The sequence below is a fragment of the Typopeltis vanoorti genome, chromosome 6 (genome assembly GCF_054136105.1).
Source record: "Typopeltis vanoorti isolate ZY-2024b chromosome 6, IOZ_Tvanoo_1.0, whole genome shotgun sequence".
In the NCBI taxonomy this organism is placed as follows: Eukaryota; Metazoa; Arthropoda; class Arachnida; order Uropygi; family Thelyphonidae; genus Typopeltis; species Typopeltis vanoorti.
This window is the reverse complement of record NC_143554.1, coordinates 133,882,574-133,906,391: the sequence shown is the minus strand read 5'-3', so window position 1 is coordinate 133,906,391 and position 23,818 is coordinate 133,882,574. Positions and strand designations below refer to the sequence as shown.

Below are 23,818 nucleotides of genomic sequence, written 5' to 3'. Positions count from 1 at the left end.
TTATAAGCCTATTCAAGCTAATATGACAAAAAGAAGAAATTCCAGTGCATTGGAATAAAACCATATTATGATCTATTTTTTAAAAAGAAGATTCAATGAATACCAATAACTATAGAAGTATCTCTCTTCCTTGGATACTTGCTTCAAGATACTATCTACGAATTTTTCCAATTCACACTGAATTGAAAAAAAAAAGAAAGAATGTATAGTGGATTCTGATTAATTGGGCCACATTGGAAATAACATAATTTAGCTGAATTAAGTAGGTGGCCCAATTAAACAAAATTATACATCAAGAGTTTCAAAAGTGTATGTGCATAAGACAAAATGCAACTTTAGATAAGTTTTTTCATTTATTGCATAGCAAAATTACTAACTTAAAGATAAACTTAAACAACTGGCTTTAATTAAAGTAAAATATTTGCTATAAAAATAATTTTCATTTATATACATATTAAGCATGCATGCAATTCTTAGCAGTTAATGACCTAGGAATTGATTGAACATAGCATGTCAGATTTTTTTTAAACATTTTTTTAATTGACTGTAATTAAACAAAATCAGTGCAAGTATTTAGAGCAGATATAGCATTGCCTTCCTGCATGAAACAGATTTGTAATCCAGTAATAAATTTCTAGCATCCAGAGTGGGCATTCATTCAAGCTTGAGAGAATCATCCTCATCACTTGCTTGATCTTCTAATGTTCTCTGATATTTTGCTTCAATTTCCTCCTCAAAGTCTTCATTTTCATTATTGTATCGAAGAAGGGTTAAGGGATGCAAAAACTTCATAGTTTCTGATGTGGTTCGTATCTAATGGTTCATCATTTTCACTATTGGCCAGGTTGGCATATCGATGATTAAATTGCTTAAAACCACAGTGAGCAAAACAGTTTTGAATTACTCCTTGCCAACTATTGGTCATAAACTGTATTGCCTGTAAAGTATCAACTTTTGAGCTGACCTCCTTAGCATCTGTCAAGAACCAGTAAAATATTTCTTGATTTCTGTTGGAATTCTATGTACCAACTCATAAGCCAATTCTTAAAAATTTCAGTTCATCCATGTACTTTTGTTTGCATTTTAATTCCTTTAAAGGATTGAGGCCTGTCTCTTATTCCAATAACCAACAGCTTTCATTTATCAGTTTCCAACATATTGGAACAGCATAATACTGTTACCAATTCATTGCTTTCACTTATCCAAAGGGTGTAGCATATTTTAAAAACACAGGAAACCATCCAATGTGACACAATAAAATAGTCCTGGTTCATCAGCATTGCAGATGTCATCAACACTAAATTTCTGAAGCACAATTCTTGTAGAAAGGCTTATATGCTGGTTAAACATAATAACTAAATACTTAAGGAATTGACAGCGTACACTAGAAATAAAAATCAAATCAACTTTAATATATACTTTCCGATATTTCGGCAATGTCACGTTGCCATCTTCATGGGAACTTAAGATAAAGACACATGCACGCAAGTACTACATAACAGCAAATGAGAAATGAAGCGAAGAAGCTACCATTTTTCTAAAGTCCTGATGGTACCCCCTGGCGGGCTATATTAGGTGTTCTTGGCCTTTGGGTTAAAGTTCTTCTGATATATGTTTCCCAAATTTGGGGCAGTCTCATGCATCCAAATTTGTTGAGGTTTGGCATGTTCCTAAGGGCTGAGGCTGATTCCACGAATAGTCTTTCATATTTGAACTTGCTGCAGTGTATTACTGTGGCTTTCTTCTACCTTATTCTGTGGCGAGTATCCAGAGCATGGTCTGCAAGCCCAGAGTGGCTGTACTGTTGAAATCGGATGTAGTCCTTGTGTTCTGAGATTCTGATATTTGCTGTCCTGCCTGTTTGGCCAAAGTAGGACAATTTACGGCCTGCAAGGGACCTGGTATACACCAGGTAGGTCCAGGGGAAGTGGTTGGTCTTTAGTGGAGCAGATAAGGGATGCCAATTTCCTATATGGTCTGCAAAAAGAGGTCAAGTCATGTTTTTTTAGGATTTTGTTGATTTTTTCCCCGAGATGCCGGGAATGGCGATGGATTTAGAGTAATCTTTTTTGTGAAAGGGGGGGGGTTGTGGATAACTGGTTTTAGTATTTTTTAAATTTTTTTTTTGGGGGGGGGGGGTAGCCATTGGCTGAGAAAGTGTTAAGAATGTGATTTAGTTCAGTAGTTAGGGCTTGGTCATTTGAACAGATTAGTTTTACCCTGTTGAATAGTGTCTTAATAACTCCATATTGTTGTGGGAGAGGCGATGTGGGATTGTTGGTGAATGTATCTGCCTGTATGGGTGGGTTTTCTATAAACTGAGAAAACCAAGGTTCCATCAGGTTGGCAAGTGACTAGTGTGTCTAGGAAGGGGAGGCTATTGTTTTTCTCTTTTTCCAGGGTGAACTTGATTCTAAGGTGTTGGTTGTTTGAATGTGTTAAGAAGGAGAGGAGTGTATCCGGACCATGTGGCCAAATAGCAAACACATCATCAACATAGCGAAGCCATATGGTAGGTTTTTGTAGGGGGAGAGTTTAAGGCTTTCTCTTCAAAAGTCTCCATAAAGAAGTTGGCCAAAGGTGGGGAAAGTGGTGAACCCATGGCTGTCCCCTCTATCTGTTTGTAGAATTTTTCCTGGCAAACAAAATAGCCCGAGTTCATTGTGAACTGAAATAGGGCTGAGATATCGGGAGGAAATTTAGCTTGGATTAGTGCTAAGGTTTCTTTGAGGGGGACATTTGTGAATAAGGAGGAGACGTCAAAACTGACTGTTATGCCATTATGTTGGAGTGTAAGGTTTTCTATACTGGCTTTGAAGTGGGCTGAGTTTTTTTGTGTGTGATGGTGTGTTGCCAGTATAGTGTGAGAGCGCTTTGGCTAAATATTTAGCTAGTTTGTAAGTGGGGGAATCAATGCCATCCACTATGGGACATAATGGCACATTTTCTTTATGTATTTTTGGGAGCCCATATATACAGGGGGGGGGGGTTAGAGTTATATGGTTTTAGTCTGTTAGTAATCTCCACAGGCCAAGAAGCGGCCTTCTTAAGGAGCCTATGGAGTTTTCTAATTTGTGAGTCAGTGGGATTGTATTCAATGGGGAGGTAAGTAGCTCGATCTAATAGTAATGCCTTAAGTTTACCTGTGTAGTCATTATGATTGAGTACCACAGTGGCGTTCCTCTTATCTGCTTTGGTGATAACTATTTCTTTGTTTTTCTTCAATTCCTGTAGAGACTTGTATTCACTAATGGATATGTTGGTTTTTGGTGGTTTTGCTTTTGTTATGTTACATTATATCATTGGCAATGTGGTTTGGAAGGTGGCAAATCCCGAGTTCAATCTGGATCATTAATTCCTCTGCCAGTAATTTCCTAGGAGCAATGGCGAAGTTGTGACCAAGTGACAGAGTGTTGAGTGCTTCAGGCTTCAAGATGACTGAAGAAAGGTTAACTACAATGTTGGTTTGTAGTTTTGGTTTGGACGTCAAGTTCTTTTTTAATTTATCAAACTTGTTGATATGTCGACTCCATATCTGTTCGAATTCTTTACACTGTCAATTCCTTAAGTATTTAGTTATCATGAAGCACAATTACATAGTTTTTATAACATTCCATGTGGTAGAGGTTACTGGCTGGTTCCAATTAAGCAATACTGTGTTCCAAATAGATGAAGCAGATTCTTGTTATATTCTTATTTTGTTCTTCCAGATTTGTCCCAATAAAATAGCTACCCAGATTAACTGGTGGACCAATTAACTTGAATCTACGGTACTTTATTTAAGAATTAGAGACTATCTACATGGTTTCTACAAAAATAAGTCAACAACTGATCATATGTTCACACTTCAACAATTGAAGTGTGAACTATAAACAGGTATATGTCAGTATACATGTATATATTAAAATGCACTATGGAATGTAATAAGACTTTATAAAATAACACAAAATCATATAAACACGATACAATTGTGCAAATGCCACACCCTCTGCAAGGTATATTTTCTACAGAAATATTCATCAAGTTTTGAAATAAAATCTGGACTTTGCTAAGGATGCTCTCTCTCTCTCACACACACATCCATCCTGTTCAACTTAGCACTAGAAAGAAGTCATTAAAGACCTAACAATTAAAACATCGGTCTGGCTTATATTGATATCATTATCCATGGAGCCTCTCAGCAAGGATGTTATACAATCTTCATATAATTTAATTAAGGAAATAAACCTATGACAAATAAATCTTTGTCATTCCTAAGACAAAGGAATAAAGGAACTTAATTCCTTTTGTTAGATCGTGAATGAGGCTTGCCTCTGCTAGACAGACCCTCATTCAGGATCTAACAAGAATGGAGCCTAAATGAAGAAAATATCTGTACTGCTGGTGAAAATTGTACTAGAAAGAAATAAGAAAAGGGGTGAAGTGTATCATATAATTGTCTATTAAGTGTATATCCATTCACTCAATGGAGAGGAAACATTGTAAAATATTAATATGTGCGAATTAAAAGGGAAATGTTGACAATCAACCCAAGGACAGATTCTTTGAAACTGTGCATGCCACAGTGATGACCTTGATAAACCCATTGTTGAACCTTACAAGCAAGATTTCGCAAATTCTCTGGGAGGAGCTCTCTCGCGGGTTCGAGATGAAAGTCTTCGATGCGACTGTGACCGTAAACTGCAGGTAAAAAAGGGAGTTGATGGTCAGAAAATCGAGAGAGTGGGAGAAAGAAGGTGAAAGAAGTATGACGTGTGAAGGAGGTCCGACAAAAAGCCTCCAAATGCAGACCGACAAAAAGAAAAAAGGCTCGGATCCAAAATGAAACCTGAACCGTGATGTCTCTCCTGTAGGATACAGATGCTCCAGACAAGCACCTCAGATGTTTCCCAACGACGCCGAAAATCCAGTGCGCATCAATCCATGAGATGGGAGAGTAATCTGCAGAATGAACAAAGGTCCAACCAGGATATGCACGTGACTCACACGTGGTGATTGAAGGAGACTGTATGCTGCAAGAAATGGTAAGGTAATTTTGACCTATCTAAAGTTCGAGAGGGAGCGTTGAATGAAAAATTCGGTTTAAGCACATTTGCAGAAAGGAAGACTAAGACTATTTTGTTAGTTAGTGGAACTTTTAGGGACATTGGACTGGTAGTCCGAAGAGCCATATTATGTGATCTTTGCAAAAGAATTTGTATGTGTATGCTACCTTAGCTGTCTCCCTAAAGATACATGTCTAGACAATTCTTAGTATATACCTATGTGCATGCCCTCTCTTAGAAGATAATAGATATGTCATATACTGAAATTGTCATGTAATGCTACTTAAAGTGTTCAATATAATTTAAGGGAATTAACGAATTGATTGATTTATGTTTCACGTATACTGATAGTGTAAAATAAAACTTTGTTTATAGTTGAATCCTGGTCATCGAATTGTGTTTGAGAATGACATTGCCACTCACCAAAATACGGACCGTGACAAAAAGGGGAAAGAGTGATTAAGTAATATTAAGGCTAGAAAAGGGCATGACTGCAATCTCCCAAAAATCCAGACACCATCCTGCCTGATTAGAGTCAAGCAGGATAGTTATCTAGATCAGGGAAAGGGCCCACAGTTTATCAAGATAGACAACTCTAACTGGCACAGAACAAATAAATTTGTTAGAGTCCATAACCCAGGGAGATTTTTAGGATCCCTGGCCAACGGGAAGCAAATTGATAAGTCATATTCAAAATTAAGAACCAACGCTCATGAAGCTCTAGTCTAACACTTTGTCATAGGAAATAAACCTATGACAAATAACCTTTTGTCATAGTTTATGACTTTTCGGTATTGAGACCACATTCTAATATAAAGAGTTTATTAAAAATAAACAATTAAAAAACAATAAACAATAAATTAAATTATATCTTTGGGCAAGCGGATAATATTACATATCTAAGAGTCAACATTAACAGCAATAATGATATGCATCAAGAGATAAAATGCAGAACTGAAAATGCAAAATATTAATAATTTGCAACTACACAACTCCTAAAATCCAAAGAACTCTAAATTATCTATGCACTATATTATCTCTGAAACATGGTCAACAGTAAAGAGAGATAAACTTATTATATTTTAAAGAAAAGTATGCAGAAAGATTTTTTGATCACCTTATAATCAGAATATTGAACTGAATGAAGACATAATGAGGAACTATCAAACCTGTTTCAAAAATCCAACATTCTCTCATTCATAAGTAAGAGAAATGAATGATTTGTCCGTGTCTGAAAGACAGATGACCAGTTGATCAAACGAGTGCTTACAAATAAAATTAACAAGAAAAAAAGTGAAGCATGATTCTGAGCAAGGTCGATGAATATGATAATGAAAGAACAAAGATAACTCGATGAACACTTTACTCCAGATGCAGCCAATAATACAAACTAAGAAAACAAGAGAGAAAAATGATAGCAGCATTAGACCTAAATGGTCCATTAAGCTGGAAGAAGAACAAGAATTATAAGAGACAGATTTACTACAATTTTGAAAAAAATAGACATCCAAACCAAATTCACTGTTGAATGTGAATACAACAACAGTCTACCCTTTCTTGATACTTTAATAATACATATTTCCATAGGAATTTCCTGTTTACAGAAACCTAAACCTTCCTTCACAGATAAGATACATCCATCACAGAAGACAAGTATTAAAACTCTTGTGAAGTCCTTACAGCAGACAAACTTCAGTCTCACATCTGCATAGTCGGAATCCATAAATTTTAAGCAGATAAATATAGGACAATTTTGTATTTATTCCAAGTAAATTTTCTAATGCACCATACTGTTCACAAAGTTCATGCAATCTACTCTTCTGATTCTGTTGAAAGAAAGAAACAAAAAATTTTTTATTTAATTCTAGAATTAAATCTTCTTCTGCTTCTTTAGTATTCTGCAATTGAGCAGGTTCTTCTTTTAGTAGCAGAAACTTTCCTTCCACTCTCTTCTGTTATGAGCCTTCTCTTTCAAGGTTGTGTACCTGTCACCATTGAGCATGTCATCTAGCAGTGTTTTCCTTACTCTTCCTCTAAGTCTTCTTTCGTCTATTTTTCCTTTGATGGCATCTCTGATGATTCCCTTCCCTCTCAGAATATGTCCGATCCAGTTTCTCCCCTTGCTTCTTTTTATCCTCCTTAACAGACTCCTGTCTTCGTGTATAGAGGCTTAAGTGCTATGAGGACATCATGTTGGAGGCTTAATGGAATGTATACAGCACTCAGAAAGGATTAACATAGGTTTAATTACTTCCTATATTTCATCCTAGTCACTAGGACATCTTCGGGGATTACAAAAACAACTAATGTAGCATGAACACAAATAATACACAATACTAAGCCCAACCACGTGGGTGACACTAAAGTCCTATCTAGGTGGAGCGCCCTCTAAGGGCGGTTGCAGGTGGCCTGGAATGTAAGGTGGGACCTCTGGTGATGAGTGTTTCCCAAATCTTCGGAAGCTTAATGCAACCATATTTATTGAGATTTGGTTGATTTCTGAGAGCTGCTGCTTCTAAGAATAGTCTCTCTTTCTTGAATTTGCTGTGGTGGAGCATGGTGGTTTTCTTCCAAGAGACCCTGTGGGTGGTGTCCAAGACATGGTCAGCCAAGCTTGACTGACCACAGTTGTGTTTAGAGATGTAAGACGTGTTCCTCCAGGCGGATGGATGCTGATCTGCCTGTCTGTTCAAAGTACGCCAGCTTACAGGAACAAGCTACTTTGTAAACTCCAGGCAGAGAGAGGAGGGAGCTGATCTTTAGTAGAAGATAGCCAACATCCTCACTCATTCTTTGCCTCCAAAAAAGTAATTTATCGTATGCCCAACTCACGGCTCTCCTGAAATTACACAAAGAAAAAAGTATCGTCATCACCAGAGTGGATAAGGGCAATGCCACAGTCGTTCCTAATACCAGTGAATACAATCGTAAAATGAATATTATCCTCCGCGATTGCGCTACCTACATCCCACTAGAACATGACCACACAAAAACACAAGTTAAGAAATTAAAAATCTTACTTAAAAAAAGTATCTTCCTGGCCCCCTGACATCATGAAAAAACTTAAACCTTTCCGTTCCCGTCCTCCCCCCAAATATACGGTTTACCAAAAATCCACAAACCCAATTTCCAACTTAGATCTATAGTAGATGCCACCAATGCACCTTGCTACAGACTGTCTAAACAGCTGGTCAACTCTCTGACTCCCCCTCACTGGAAGGTTCACATCCTATATAAAAAAACTCTAAACTTTAAAGCCCTCATAGAAAATTTAACCTTGAATAATGTAGACATATTGGTAAGCTTTGATGTCTCCTCTTTGTTTACCAATATTCCCTTAACTGACACCTTCTCTCTCTTAGAAAATGTTTTTCCGTCTGACATCTTAGATCTCTTTACCTTTGCCATTAACTTTTGGTATTTTTCTTGGAAGAACAAAATCTACAAGCAGATAGAGGGAACCAGCCATTGGTCCCCCCCCCTCTCACCCCTTCTTCCAATTTTTATATGGAAGAATTCGAAAAACGAGCCATAGACTCAGCCCCACTCAAACCTTCTATCTTAAGATAAGTAGATGTGTTCTCTATTTGGCCTCATGGCCCAGACACGTTAGACTCCTTCCTCAGTCATCTCAACAGCCTACATCCAAGAATCCAGTTTACTATGGAAAAGGAAAAGAACAATTGTTTACCCTTCCTAGACATCTTAGTTACACACCTGCCTAATGGTACACTTGCCTTCACTGTATACAGAAAACCCACACACACACACACACACACAGGCAGATACATTCACAAACTCTCCCACCACCATCCCTCTCAACAATATGGCATTATTAAAACTCTTACCAAGAGAGCCCACAATCTTTGTTCCAGTGGAATCGCCCTCACTACTGAGCTTAACCACATACACAGCACTTTCCTCTCCAATGGCTACAGCAATCACAGTATCAAAAAAATAATCAGTTCCTCCCCGATTCCCCATCCTTCTTGTCAACAAGAGTTTAAAAATGCCATCACCATACCCTACATCTGTGGCACATCCAAAAAAATAGCCAAGATTCTAAAAAAGTAAAATCTACACACAGCATATAAGCCCCACCACAAACTTGCTACCCTTATCCGTTCTACTAAAGATCAGTTCCCTCCTCTCTCTCAGCCTGGAGTTTACAAAGTACCCTGTTCCTTTAAGTTGGCATACTTTGGACAGACAGGCAGATCAACATCCATCCGCCTGGAGGAACACAAGTCTTACATCTGTAAACACAACTATGGTCAGTCAGGCTTGGCTGACTGACCATAGTTGTGTTTACAGATCTAAGACACCACCCACAGGGTCTCTTGGAAGAAAACCACCATGCTCCACCACAGCAAATTCAAGAAAGAGAGACTATTCTTAGAAGTAGCAGGCTCTCAGAAATCAACCAAATCTCAATAAATACGGTTGCATTAAGCTTCCGAAGATTTGGGAAACACTCATCACCAGAGATCCTACTTTATATTCCAGGCCACCTACAACCGCCCTTAGAGGGTGCTCCACCTAGATAGGACTTTAGTGTCACCCACGTGGTTGGGCTTAGTACTGTATAATATTTCTGTTCATGCTACATTATTTGTTTTTGTAATCCCCGAAGATGTCCTAGTGACTAGGATGAAATATAAGAAGTATTAAACCTATGTTAATCCTTTCTGAGTGCTGTATACATTCCATTAAGCCTCCAACATGAAGACTTCTGTCTTCTTCTACTCTTTTTAAAACCTCTTCATTAGTTATTTTATCTGTCCATTTGATTTTTTCCATCCTTCTCCAAATCCACATCTCAAAGCTTTCCAAAATCTTAATTTCTTCTTTCTTCAATGTCCAAGTTTCGGATGCATAGAGGGCAACACTCCACACATAATGTTTTATTAGTCTTTTCTTTTACTTCTGAATAAATTCCATTTTCTATTAAAGGTATCTCTTCCCATTGCTATTCTTGCTTTTATGTCACTTTCACATCTTCCATCACTGCTAATAGCACTTCCTAGATATTTAAATGTCTTTGCTTGATTCAATTTTTCCTCATTTATTCTGATATCCATATTTGCCTCTTTCCTTACTATTTTCATTATCTTTGTTTTTCTGATGTTAATTTTCATTCCATATTGATACAGGATTCCAGTAATCTGTTCAACAAATGTTGTAGTCCTGCTTCAATGTTTGATAGTAATGCCGTGTCATCTGTGTATCTTATTGCAAATATCTGACTACCTCCAATCTTTATTCCTTCTTCCGAATTCTCCAGTGCTTCTTTTAGCATTGCTTCGGAATACATGTTGAACAAAATTGGTCACAGAGAACAGCCTTATCTTACTCCTCGTCTAATGATACCTGATTTTGTTGTACCATATATGTCTCTCACCATAGCAGTTTGTCCCATATATAGTGAGATAATTAGCCTTCTGTCTTTCCAATCTATGCCAATCTTTTCCATTACTTCCACCATCTTATCCCATTTTACATAGTCAAAAGCTTTCTTAAAATCTATATAATAGACGTTAACTTCTTTATTCACGTCTAGACTTTTTTCACTTACTATTCTTAACAGTCCAATCGCATCTCTTGTTCCCCTACCCTTCCTGAAACCAAACTGATCTTCTCCAAGAAATTCTTCCACTTTAGATGCAATTCTTCGTGTTAAGATTCTCATAAGTATTTTTGATGTATGGGAAATGAGGCTTATTGTTCTAAAATCCTTACAGTTCACTGCATTACTTTTCTTTGATATAGGTATAAATATTAAGGTCATAAAATCTTTTGGTAGTTCTCCTTTGTTATAAATTAAATTTATTATTTTAGTTATTTCTTCAGTTCCTTTAAATTGAAGAATTAAATTAAAAAAAAAAAAAAAAAAACTTACTTTGAAAACTAAGTTATAACAAAACCACCACCCAAAAGTTTGACATTTATCATCCCTCAGCCAGACCACGTTCTGATGTAAAAAAAACTCCGTACTCTACTTCCAAGGAACGTTGAGCCAAACACCACATGCTTTGCAAATACAATCTATACACTACTCTCAAACCAGCTCAGAAGCCATCTTCTTTTTTAATATCTTCCAAGGACAAATCACCATGCCTCTCCCTACCAGGTATATATCAAGTGCACTGTTCATATAAGCTTTGTTATTTTGGACAGACTGGCCATTCTAGTAAGATAAGAATCCAAGAACATCAGGATCACATTATTTCAGAATGGCCTTGCCTGCAATGCCATTGACACTATATACAGAGTCTTTGGAACCAAACCAAAATTCTTCCTTCCAGCAAATTTCCTTGAAATTTTATAACATCATACAGATCTTAATCGCTCTGATTGCATGCCAATCTCCAAGTTATGGGAAATAATAACAATTAACTCTTCATAATTTTTTTAAAAATCATAATACTAAATAAGTTATTTAATTCTGACTTACAAAAGCTATCCATTTTCTCCTTTGAAAGCTAATGGTGCATTCTCCTGATAAATTAGTTGTGACCAACACACAAGCTTGAAAACACATGCCACAAAGACTTTAAAATCATGCTGTGGATTTAATAGAAAGGAAGCACAGCAGAGGAAAGAAATTAAACAACAGTTTAATGCTTCCAACATGATGTAAAGCAGAGGTCGGCAACGCAGCACCCGCAATGAATTTTTAGTGCACCCTCAGAGAAATTATTATAAACTGCTTTGGAGATTGCAGCAGTAATTTTGCAGCATAGATCGCAGTATATCTGAGAGATACATTCCTTACTAGTATGTGCTAAAATGCAAGAAAACATAAAGAAAAAACCAAATATACACGATGGTACAAATTAAGTGAATACTGAATCCAATATTATTTCATAACTGCATATAGAAACTACAAGAGTTTCGTGCCGAATATATAGAAACTAAAAGTTTCGGCGGATGCAAGCATAAGTAGTGCCTTATGGGCAACTCGTAGTAAAGGTGGAGCAAGCTCCAGACCTCTTTCCTTAGTATTTTTCATAAATGTAAAGCACATCTTGCAGAGGTCAGCAACCTTTTTAATATGAAGAGCGCAGTATAAAATTTGAAAATTATGGAGGGCTCATGACACAGGCATTTTTTCTCTCATTTCAGGCTTAGAAATTCTATGATTAGTTGTTTTTAAGAAAAATGAGATTTCAAATTTTAACATTATTTTATTTACCTCGCTTTTACAACATATTTTTGTCACATATGAATGAATATAAAATACCATAAAAAATAAAAATAAAAAATGAATACAAAAATATTCATGTTAACAATTAGCATGTATCTGTCAGATTAGATGACAGCGCCTTGCTTTATCAATCATAATGGCAAATGTATTTGTTTATTATGCAATAATAGTGTGGCTATTTCTAAAAGAAGTAATATAGAAAGACATTTCAAAATCATTCATGCCAATTGTAATTTTAAGTTTAATTATTTAAATCAGGAGGAGTCGGCAGCGCCCGAGAGCATCATGGCACCCACAGTATTGCGCCCTTCATATGAAAAAGGTTGCCAACCACTGTTGTAAAGCATTAAACTTGTAGGATAAAATATAAAACTTCAGCATGGGAGCAGAAACAAATACCTAAAATTCCAGGAAGGACAGTATATGGGCACTAGTCAGCAGATTTTAAGGACAGGAAGCCTTAAAATGTTAGTTTCCCCATAACTCACATGGAGAAACTAGGGAGCCTCACATATCCATATTTAAGTAAGGCTCATTTTCAAGAACAACTGCATATTTCAGATGTTTTTTCTGTTTAATTCTTTCTCTATTCTATGTATAGTAGTGGTGACAGGTCCATGGCAGTTTTTGTGTGTGTGTGTGTGTGTGTGTTGAAATACTATAGACAGTTGGCCTACAGTATTTGCATTCTGAATGGGTGGGCTCGTGATTAGAAAATCCAGAAATTTTGCTCTAGTGAACTAACACAGAACTCTTTTTCAAGTCACTTCAGGCTTCTAAATAAGCAAGTGGTGATTTCACCTACTTTCATGATTTACATTATTAACAGTTTTCTTCAAAATGGTCTCCAAGGAACTATACTTATTGTTCATATAAACTTTGAACAAAATTTAAAAACTCATCCACTGTGATGCCATGATATTTTTTTAATGTTATTGACCATATCAAATCATCAACCTTTCCATCTCAACAATCTCTGTGGTAGGTGGCACATACCGGACCAACCACATGATTGTGAGCTTACAGATAAGTCACCGTTTTGATATTAAATTCATATTTTTTAATTACTGGTTGTAGTATCCTTGTGTATGACTGTGTGGTTGAGTATAATTTATTTTTTTGAAATTTTTATTATATTTATACCATGCACAATAGATAATCAGTGGTATTCATGACATTGATGCAAACAAGAACAATGGCAGCAAAGACATAATTGGGGGGAGGGTGACATGGGGGATTTTGTGGAATGTAGTGTGCATACGGGCGCATGTGATGTATTCGTTGCCAAAAGAAAATGGATTGTGATATGAGAATGACAATGGTGAGAGAGTGTATCACAGATGTTTTATGAGCCAAAAATGCGAGACTTGTCAAAAGCAAGAAAATTACACATTGGAAGTTAATGTTGAAAGCCATGAAACTGGAAGCGTTGGAGTAAATGGAGTTCTGGGTTTAAACGAGGGTGAAAGAGAGTATAAAGGATGTGATTGAAAGTAGCGGTATGATAGTGCATGCGAAAGTTAAATCGACAATCTGTAAGATAACAAGCATGATAAGTGGTGAGAATGAAAGTGCAATTGACCTGGTAGAGATGGCAAAGAGCAGAAAGAAAGTAATTCAGGATATGAAAGCGAAGTTGGTGAAGATGAGGCAATTGCAAAGTGAAATGAGGAGAATAGCAGGTATGTGTGGAAAGGAAAAGAAGGCTGGAATAAAAGATAGAAGTCCAATGATTTGAGGTGATCATGTATGGAGATTCAATTATTAGAGGTGTGGTAAATGAGAAGTGCATAAGGTTTGCTTTTCAAGTGATAGAAGAGCATAGTGATTGAAGCACTAGAAGCATCATCAACTCATCCAGATGGCAACAAGGAGAAGGTAAGGATGAATGATATTAGGAGGTTGCTGAGAAGAGTAAAAGAAAACAGTGTGGCAGGAAGGGTAGTCATTGTGTTGCTAAGTATGATTGATAGTGATGAGATGAGACAGCTAGCGAGAATTGTGAAGAGAATGGGATTATGAAATGAATGGGATGCTAGCTGCGAATTGGGAAGAGAAAGGAATTCATTTTGTGAATGTGTAGGATGAATCTGAATCAGCTGGAGAAACAGATGCTACAAGAGATGGTAGATGTGACATGAAACAGCAGGTAAGTAGGTAGGTAGGAGAGCTTGGAAATGCAAAGATTTGTGGCATGAGTGAAGAGAACGAAAGAATAATATACAAAGTGTCCAAGAAAGGATTGGGATGACCAGGAATGTGGGGGAAGCAAACATGTCTGAGGAGAGGTGTAAGATCAGTGATGATGATGATGATAGAAATAAGTGGACAAGAAGATTGGGGGGGGGGGGGGTATGGATTGGTTTGATTTATAGTTTATTTGGCACAAAAACAACAAAGATCATACTGTGCCATAGTAAAGATTACAGCTATACATAAACAGTTAAAGAAAATTGTAAACAATATTCATATACAAAAATTAAGTTCCATAATGCAGCATCTACAGGCAAACAAAATTGCCGCAGAGGACACAGCAACTCACAAGATCAAATGTTACTGCAGTACATAAATAGTCAACAATACAAATTAATAAACAAAATGCATGTACAAAAATAAGCCAAGGTATGTAGTATCTACATATAGATAAAATTACAACAAATGTTATTACAGAAGTACATAAATAGGCAAAAAGGAATTATTATACAGTATGCATGCAGAAAAATTAAGTTTAGCAATGTGGTATCTACATATAAACAAAATTGCAGCAAGGTTACACAAATATACAAGGTGTCCTACAGTAATACATGTAGTTAAAAATTAAACTAATAAATAATATGTATGCACTGTAGTTAAGCAATGCAGTATCGACATATAAAGAAAATTATTGTAGAGGTCACAACAACACACAAGGTCAAAAAAGTTACAGCAATACATAAATAGTCAAAAAGGAATTATTATACAATATGCATGCATAAAAATTCAGTTTGGCAATATGGTATTTACATATTAACAAAATTACAACATTATATAAATATACAAGATCAAAGGCTACAGCAATACATAATTACTCAAAAAATAAACTAATAAATATTATATATGTACAAAAGTTAAGTTAAGCAATACAGTATCTACATGTAAACAAAATTACGGTCAAATGTGTTTGTACAAATTAATTGTTTGTAAAAAATTAAAAACATCATGCAATCTGCTTGAGTGCATATGGCTTGGCTAGATAGGTAAAAATTTCATTCCTCTATAGCGTAAAGTGCTGGCACTCCACCAGAATATGACAAATAGTGAGACGTTAGGACTGCATTAAGTTTTTGATTTCTTTTTTTTGGGGGGGGGGGGATGACGGAATATGATTGTGGGGAACACAATCTATTAGTTATTGTGGATACCATGCTTAAGAAGATATTTCTTGGTTTAATATAGTGCATGATGATGAGTATTTGTAAGTATTAATATATTGTGTTAATATGATTTCTTTTATATACAATAAGGATGATAGGATGAAGAGTGCAAATAATTTCATATAGTTGTAGGTTTATGATATACTGTTGTATTTGTGTGATGATCCAGTGTTGTTAGTGTCAAATTTAAAAAAAAAAAAAAAAAAAAATTTAATTTATTATTTCATTTTCATATCTGATGGTACACTGATCTGTAGCAAAAGGCAATAAGAGACTGAAAGAGTTTTAGTATGGAACTATTCATTATCAATACATAGGACATCATTAACATATCTACCATAATAAGAAATCCCTATAGGAAGGGTGAGAAATCCCTATAGGAAATCCCTATAAAAGGTATAAAGTTGTGAATCAATGTGGATGTTGTGGATTGTGGAAAGTTCTGTAAGCACGTTGTTCACTCATGTAAGGGAAGAGCAACTGGAAGATCAAAATCCTGTTCATGAATGTTCTGATTACATTAAAAAAAAAAAAAATGCTGAGATTATTATACTGATATTTTCACCAATATCTGAAGAAGTTAATTTCCTACATTCTGCTAAACTGTAATCATTTATAAGCAGAGTATAGATGATGTCCAGGGTTTTGAAACATCAATGTTAGTGTACAGAGAAGTGAACAAAAAAAAGGGAGAATACTGTCAGGTGATATGACCTTAAATTACAAAAAGTTTTGATAACAGGTTTATTAGATAAGAGACAAATTTTGATAAGGGAGAACAGGACTTGTAGTGTGTTTGCAAAAGATTATGGTGTGTGCATGTGTGCATGTATGTTGGGGAGGGGGGGGGGAATAGTCTGGTTTAGGCACCTTTACTTACCCAAAAATAGTTGGATGTCTGCTAGGGAGTGATTTTTTTTTCCATGCTATATTTATTTTAATATTCTCTTTGAAACACATTTTAATTACTATTTCTTATTTAACTAGGGGGCACCCCACCCCCCCCGTGTTCCGAACTGGTAGGCTGGTTCTCCTTGAATTCTGATGACTCGAGTTTTGAAGATTTGAAAGGGAGGTTCTTAACTCTGCTGAGATTCCATCTACACCCAGGACCTTATTGTTGTTAAGCAGTTTAATGCTCTTTCAACCTCATGCCTAAGTGGAAGAGGTTCCAAATTGGAATTTTCCTGGTGAGAGGGCTCTTACAAATTTTCCTCATTCTCTCTGCTGTACAGTTCCTCACAGTATTCTTTCCATCTGTTAGTACTGCTCCATTCCTGTCTTTGATGACATTCCATTTGGGCTTAAACTTGTGCTTTAGGTCAGAAACAAAATGAAATAGCCTTTTATAATTGTGCCTCCTCATATGAACTATCACTTCACATTTATTAGTATAAATATTTTCCATGTCCTGCCTGATGACTCTGACTTCTCTATGTAATTGCTTAAATTCTTCCATCCCTGTGTCTCTTTATTTCTCCAACCACCTTCTTTTGATTAGATCCCATGTTGAACCTGATATCCTTAGGTTTCTTGGTCTTGTTATTGGGCTGAGATACTTTTTGGCTGTATCCTGTATTATAACCTTGACTCCTTCCTAAAGCATTTCAGGTGAGTTCTCCACACTAGTCTCCAAAAAATCATCCAACCGAGTTGATGTTTATTCTGTGAACCCACTAGGAATTACTCTGACACCCAGTGTAGTGGGATATGCCTGACTTGAAAGGTTTCAGAGTCTTAGTCTCTTTGGGCTGTTACTAGCTGATGATCTGTACCACAGTCTGCTACAGGAAAAGTATGCACATCAGAGATGCTCGTCTTCCATCACTGGCGAGCCGGGATGTAATCAATCCAGTGCCTTGACCTATCAATGTTAGATGTCCAAGTATAGGTCTGTCATGGGTGTTTCTGGAAGCAAGTATCGGTAATAACTAATCTGTTAGCATGGGCAAATTCCAAAAGTCTTTCACCATGGGTGTTATGTTATGCCTACCAAGGAGAGATGTACTTTACATTCTAGGAGACTTTAACGTACATCTCTCCTTGGTAGGCAGTCCAAAAGAGTTTGTAGGTTTTCATAGAACTCCTCACTCTCTTTATCAGGCCTATTTGTGTAGGGTGCATAAACTACCATGACCAACACATTGGTGGAATGACCCCAAGTCTAATACAAAAGCATCCGTCATTAACAGGATTATAACCAAGAAGGGCTCTTGTCTGAACTGTCTTCAGCATCACAGCTCCCCATGATGTTTAGGGTCACTTAAAGATAAACAACTAGCTTGCTATCCTATCTTGTGACGTGACCTCCTCCATTCCATCTGGTCTCCATAATTCACATGTCAATTTTATACCTCTTCATCTATTTACAGACAATATCAAGAGTACCCATCTGCAGACCTCGTACACTCAATGTGTCTATGTAAAGTTCCCCTCCCATACCTTCTGTGTTCCTCATTCACAATATCACTGACTTTTTTGTTGGAGACTGTAATATACTTTTCAAACAGGACCCTCTGCCTAAACCCTGAACATGGCTCTGATTATTCTGTACAACAACTAATGCGGTACGAAATGTATTATTAGTCACAACTATATTAGCATTTTGGAGTGAAGTCACTGCAGGAAAAAAAAAAGTGATAGGGTTGCAGAGGCCCTTTTCATATATCCAGGAAGTTCTGGTCCCAATACATCCCACATTGGCCAGGTGGGTTGGAACTTCAGCCTACTAAGTGAGGCAAATACCTAGGAGAAAAGGCAGACTCCCACTGCATAGGACGAAACAAAAAGGATAAATAGGAAAGATTTATTCCTGGCCCTCAAATACTCTAACAGCATTGAGGGGTAAGGAGCAAGAAGAAAAGAATGAAAGGGAGGGACCAGTCTACAGATAATATAACAGATATGAAGTCAGGCATGGTCCAGTATCTGGTACCTTGAGTTTGCCATTCCAGTACTCACTAAAGTGAGCCTTTGAGGTAACCCTTCCTCAGGAATGCAAAATAAAATTACTTGGTTACAGTAACTAAGTTTTACATGCAATCAAGCCAATGACATCAGTAGTAAGAAATGTTTGAAACAGACTAACAATACTGCATGTGCATGATTCTTGATGCATTATGTCTAGCAATATAATGCATATAATGTCCAAGATCCTGAAAGAAGTGTACTAGTACTATAATGCGCAAAAAAACCGGTTGAGATTTTAAATAGTAAATTGCGATTTTATTTAACCAACAGTCTCCATGTGGTAAATAAATCAAACATTAATTCTATTAAAATTTATGAAACTATTTCAATTTTAGTTTTTAATCAAGTCACTTATTACAAAAATGGGTATATGTATCATAAAATGCTAACTTTTGACATAGCTGTCAAATTCTTACAAGAGTACTGCTTTTATTGATGAGTTCTCTGAATGTAACTCTGCCTCAGACAGTTAGATCATAACAGTTCTTGCAAAATCAGTGGCTTGCAAGACTTGAGTTTTCAGTACTAAACTATCTGTGAATTCAAGAATAGCCTGAAAAATTAATTTTCTTGGTTTTCATCATTAAGTGTTTATTAACAAAATGATTTGAAATTATAATTTATATTTTTTTTTTTATTTAGTTTTTCTAATTACTGGACCATTAATGGAAAAATTAGGTAAAACAAAATTATATCTACTGTATTAATGTGAAAAACACACCTCTAAGTTTATCTGTTTAGATAATAAATAATGAATGGAATACAGAAGAATGTGATTACAAAATGCACCTTTTCATGCCTAAATATAATCATTTCCTTACTAATTGTTTAATGGAAAGAAAACTAAATTTTATTAAATTTTGCACATTAAGAGTGGGGTTGTTACCAGATTAATGTGGAAAGAGAGCGAAAGAGAGATTTTTATAGAATACAGGAAGACAAGAGTAGAACAAGATCAGCTCTATTCTTTGCATCGAGAGTAGTTGGTGAGTAGAATGCACTGCTTGAAATTGTTGCAAGTGCAAAAACTGTGAACAGGTTTGAGGCACAGTCAATGATCTTTCTGCATGAAAATGTGGACATCCTTAAATCTTTTGACTCCTTGGAGGGCTGAGGTTATTAACAATAATTTCATTTAATTATTAAGCTATATTTTGCTTTGTTACCAAGGCATCTTTTTAACAAGCATAACAATAAGAATATGGCTGTTAAGATGTTGATTAATAATAAAATAAAATGTATTTATTATCCCTAGACATTTCTTTCTTTCCATTAGACAAAAAATCATAAGTAATATTTGGCAATATTAATTTGGCAATAAGTGTCGATACCAGATTATAAATACTTTGTTTTCTCTTTGTCTCTCTCTCTCTTTCTGAATAAAAAAAACAAACAGTAGTCTCCCATCATACTAACATTCTATTTTCCCTTGCTCAATGTCCTGGTGGAAATATTCACCCTGATAGTAATGCAAGATGGTTTTCCAGAACGAAGTCCAGGTGCGAGTGAAAGAAGTGAATTGTCATTATAATTTGATCAAACCAGTTCTTTATATTGAAAGTTTATCTTTCACTTGGTTAGACTACAATAAATTTAGTTTAATCCTTTATCCAAGTGTGAGCAAACAAAGTTTGCACCTGAAAATATCTTCAGGACTGAATATGGTGTTGTACTACCTTACTGGGGTAAGGCAGTACAATACCGGGCAACTCGTAGCAAAGGTGGACCAAGCTAACAACTTCTGCCTGGTATCTCCACCTCTGGGCCTGGCTCCCACTGAAGAGACCTCAATAAAGGTCAAAACTAGTCTGGGTAGTGGCCAATCCCTTAATGTATAACATTATACATAACTGCAAGGAGATGTGTTTTGCATTATGGGAGATACTGGGATAGGAGTGTTGTTAGCTTGGTCCACCTTTGCTACAAGTTTCCCAGTGTTGTACTGCCTTACCCCAGTAAGGTAGTACAACACTTACCTTACCCCAGTAAGGTAGTACAACACCATATTCAGTCCTGAAGATATTTTCAGGTGCAAACTTTGTTTGCTCACACTTAGATAAAGGATTAAACTAAATTTATTACAGTTCTTTATAATTTTGAGTTCTGCTGTTATCCAAAAACTTTTTAACAGTATCCAAGAAAGAGTTCAGAATTCTAGTTCTTTTTCATGAGACTTTTCAAATTCTTCATCTTTTAACTGCTCCCTAATTTGAGGTCAAAAATATATCTTCTTGAACTTTGAAAGTTTTGCAGTCAGTACTGGAATGCAGATAATTTTTGTCCAATTAAAACTGTAGTGAATCTTGCACTTCTTACAAGTCTGTGATTTAAATTCATGTCAAAAGTGTGCTGGAAATAGCTACATAAGACACAAAAACTGTTTAATATTAACTCCAATACGTTTTGCATTCCTTATGGGATGCTTCTTCAGGAGAAAAAAAAATAGCAAAAAAACATAAATTAAGATGTTAAAATTATGGTGACAACTACAATTATTCATGCAACAGTAATGGAATAATATAGAAAAATAGAAACAATTACATGCATGTAGCAAACCATTCATGTGAAGTATTGCTGCAATGAAAAACAATGTTCATCATATCCTAACTCCACATAATTCAGATGTTTGATGACAGAGCAACAGACCTAGTTTAATAAGTCCTTGATTTTTACTGTATTGGAGAAGGGATACATGACATTTCAGAAATCTCCTTGAATTTCTGGATGTAACTACTGAAAACCACTGTGGTACTTAATTACCTTCATTTATTCTATGGAAAGCTTATGTTTTCTTTGCTTCGTAACATCTTTAATGTGCTCTGCCAATGAAGATTTCCCTAAAAGCAGCATATTTGTCCTGCATAGAGCAGATATCCCATGAACAGTAGATTTTGTCAACCCTCAGTTTTAAGGGAAGATTTGATTTAGATGGATATAAAAATAAAGAGATTAAATATATGGTTCGAAGCTACCTTTATTTCATGCTAATTCAATATTATTATTCTATCAGTCACATTTTGGATATATGGAAGATCTATACCTCCTCTGCAGTCCTGTTTTTTTTTCTGGCTGTTTAATGTTTCCTTGGGAGACAGTTACAGGCTTGTTCTTTTTCCTCCCTGCCCCTCATCATTTTCGCAATAGTCACACTGAGAAGAACCAGTTCTTGGTTCTACTATCATTATTTGAAATGTCGAAAGCCCCATCGCAGGATTTTGATTATACTTTTTTTGTTGTTGTTGTTGTTACTGGGTGGCGAGATGTAGTATGAAGGTATCTCAGCAAGTGCTTGTTTCTTGTCAACAGCATATTTAAGTTTGTTCAGGATGACACCCCTTCCCCAAGAGAAACCCTCCAAATACTAGTCTTTAATTCTACAGTAAAGCAGATATACAAATATAGGTTGTTAAACAGCCCTTAATTTTGTTCAGTTGTTCCTTACACCTAGCCAGATGATGAAAATGTTATCAATATTTATGAAGCCACATTCTTAATCTTATCTGGCAGTTCTGTAAAGTTTGTCTCTCGAAGGACTAAATGAATAAGTTCACAACAAAAAATTATTTTTCAGTTTGGTGTGATTAGATATAATATGAAGATAATATAATTTCTTGTATTATTTATAAGTGTTTTTTTTTAATGGACGCACAAACATTAAAAGCAAAAACTAATCGCAGTTTTTACTTTTCAAAAAAATAAATCAAAGGTAATAAATACTATATTACTCAACAATTGCATACCAACTGTGAGTAAAAATTACCTCGAAAGACTTATCTTCACTCTCATCCTCCTCATCTTCCTGTTCATCCATTTCTTCCCACACAGGATCCATTTTGTGTTCCTTTATATTCATTTAAAAAAAAAAAAAAAAAAACTAACATTATATTACAGTATATGATGGATTGACCTCAGAGTATCAAAATATATATATATATATTTTTTTTAATGCGAATCCCATGCATGAAAGGTTACAAACTTATGGTACTTAAGTACTATGGGTGAACTAAGGGTAGAGAAACTCTGCTCTAGGGATCAAATGTGGAAGTTTATTTTAATCCACTTCAGCCCTTCAATAAGTAGAACAGTAGTTCCACACTGAGCAAAGAAATTCATCTGCCACCTAAAGACAATAATAAACATCCATGATGCATGAATCCAGAACTTGTTGATTAAAGAGGCAGGCAGAGTATCCACTAGTCCCATCAAGTAAGCTAATTGACTTTAGAGTAACTTTATAGTACTGTTAATCCCTTGGTAACAATACTCACAACTTCCACAGGTATCCTTGTTCTCTCCTGTCCTGTCATATATTAAAAAGTATGATATATGGAAATAGCATAGAGTTACTAAAACCCCTTTATTAACATTATCATATTCCCTCTCTTGCATCTATCAAATGAATAGTGTAATAGTGTAAATAAGTAATAAGTGTGCAAACTTCATGTGCAAACTTTGTTTGCTTATACTTGGATAAAGGATTAAACAAGAATATAATTTTTTTGGCAAGTATAATTTAATTTAAAATTTGACTCGAGACAAAATAAAAAATAAGTTAATTAAAAATAAACAAATAAATAATAATAATATATATATATATATATATATATATATATATATATAATTTTATATATATATATAAATAAAACTATACTTATGAGTTCTCCTTATCTTTAAAGGATAAATTCATTCTCTCATGAATCATGCTATTATTAGTTTGCTTTACATACCAGACTGAGCATTTTTTCCCCCCAATAAACTCCTACAAAAACATAAGACCTTTTCAGTAGTTTTTCTTCTTTTTTTTTACTTCATGTATTAAATCTAGGTATTTACTGTTTATTAACAATGCATAGTTACCCTTTGTTTCCATCTGATTTAGTAAAACCATGCAGCCTTCTTCTAGGAAGTTACTATGTGAAATTCTTAGTCAAGAGAGGAAAGCTGGAAATTATGACAGCAGGAGGTAGCCTGGAGCAGTGCTATGACACTGTGCTACCTTGAAAAGCAACAAGGAAAGAATGTCAGTAATGCATAGGAAGTAGTCAGGGATTGTTTGAGAAAAGCTGTATCAGACTGCATACCCAAAGTTGAGATATGTTATTCATCATGAACTGCAAATGGCATCCTCTGTAACAACATTTCACCTCAACTTTCCTCACTATATACTCCATAAGGTCTTCAGT

General features: G+C 35.6%; 1 protein-coding gene across 1 annotated transcript in view; it reads right to left on the bottom strand.

Moving 5' to 3' along the window:
* Positions 1-23,818, bottom strand: part of Irbp (Inverted repeat-binding protein) — a 252,925-nt gene that overhangs the window by 208,178 nt on the left and 20,929 nt on the right. Inside the window, exon 2 of the mRNA XM_090393723.1 lies at positions 22,396-22,476. Coding sequence (XP_090249849.1) covers positions 22,396-22,467 — 72 coding nt within the window. The 5' untranslated portion in view covers positions 22,468-22,476. The remainder of the gene's footprint in view (positions 1-22,395; positions 22,477-23,818) is intronic.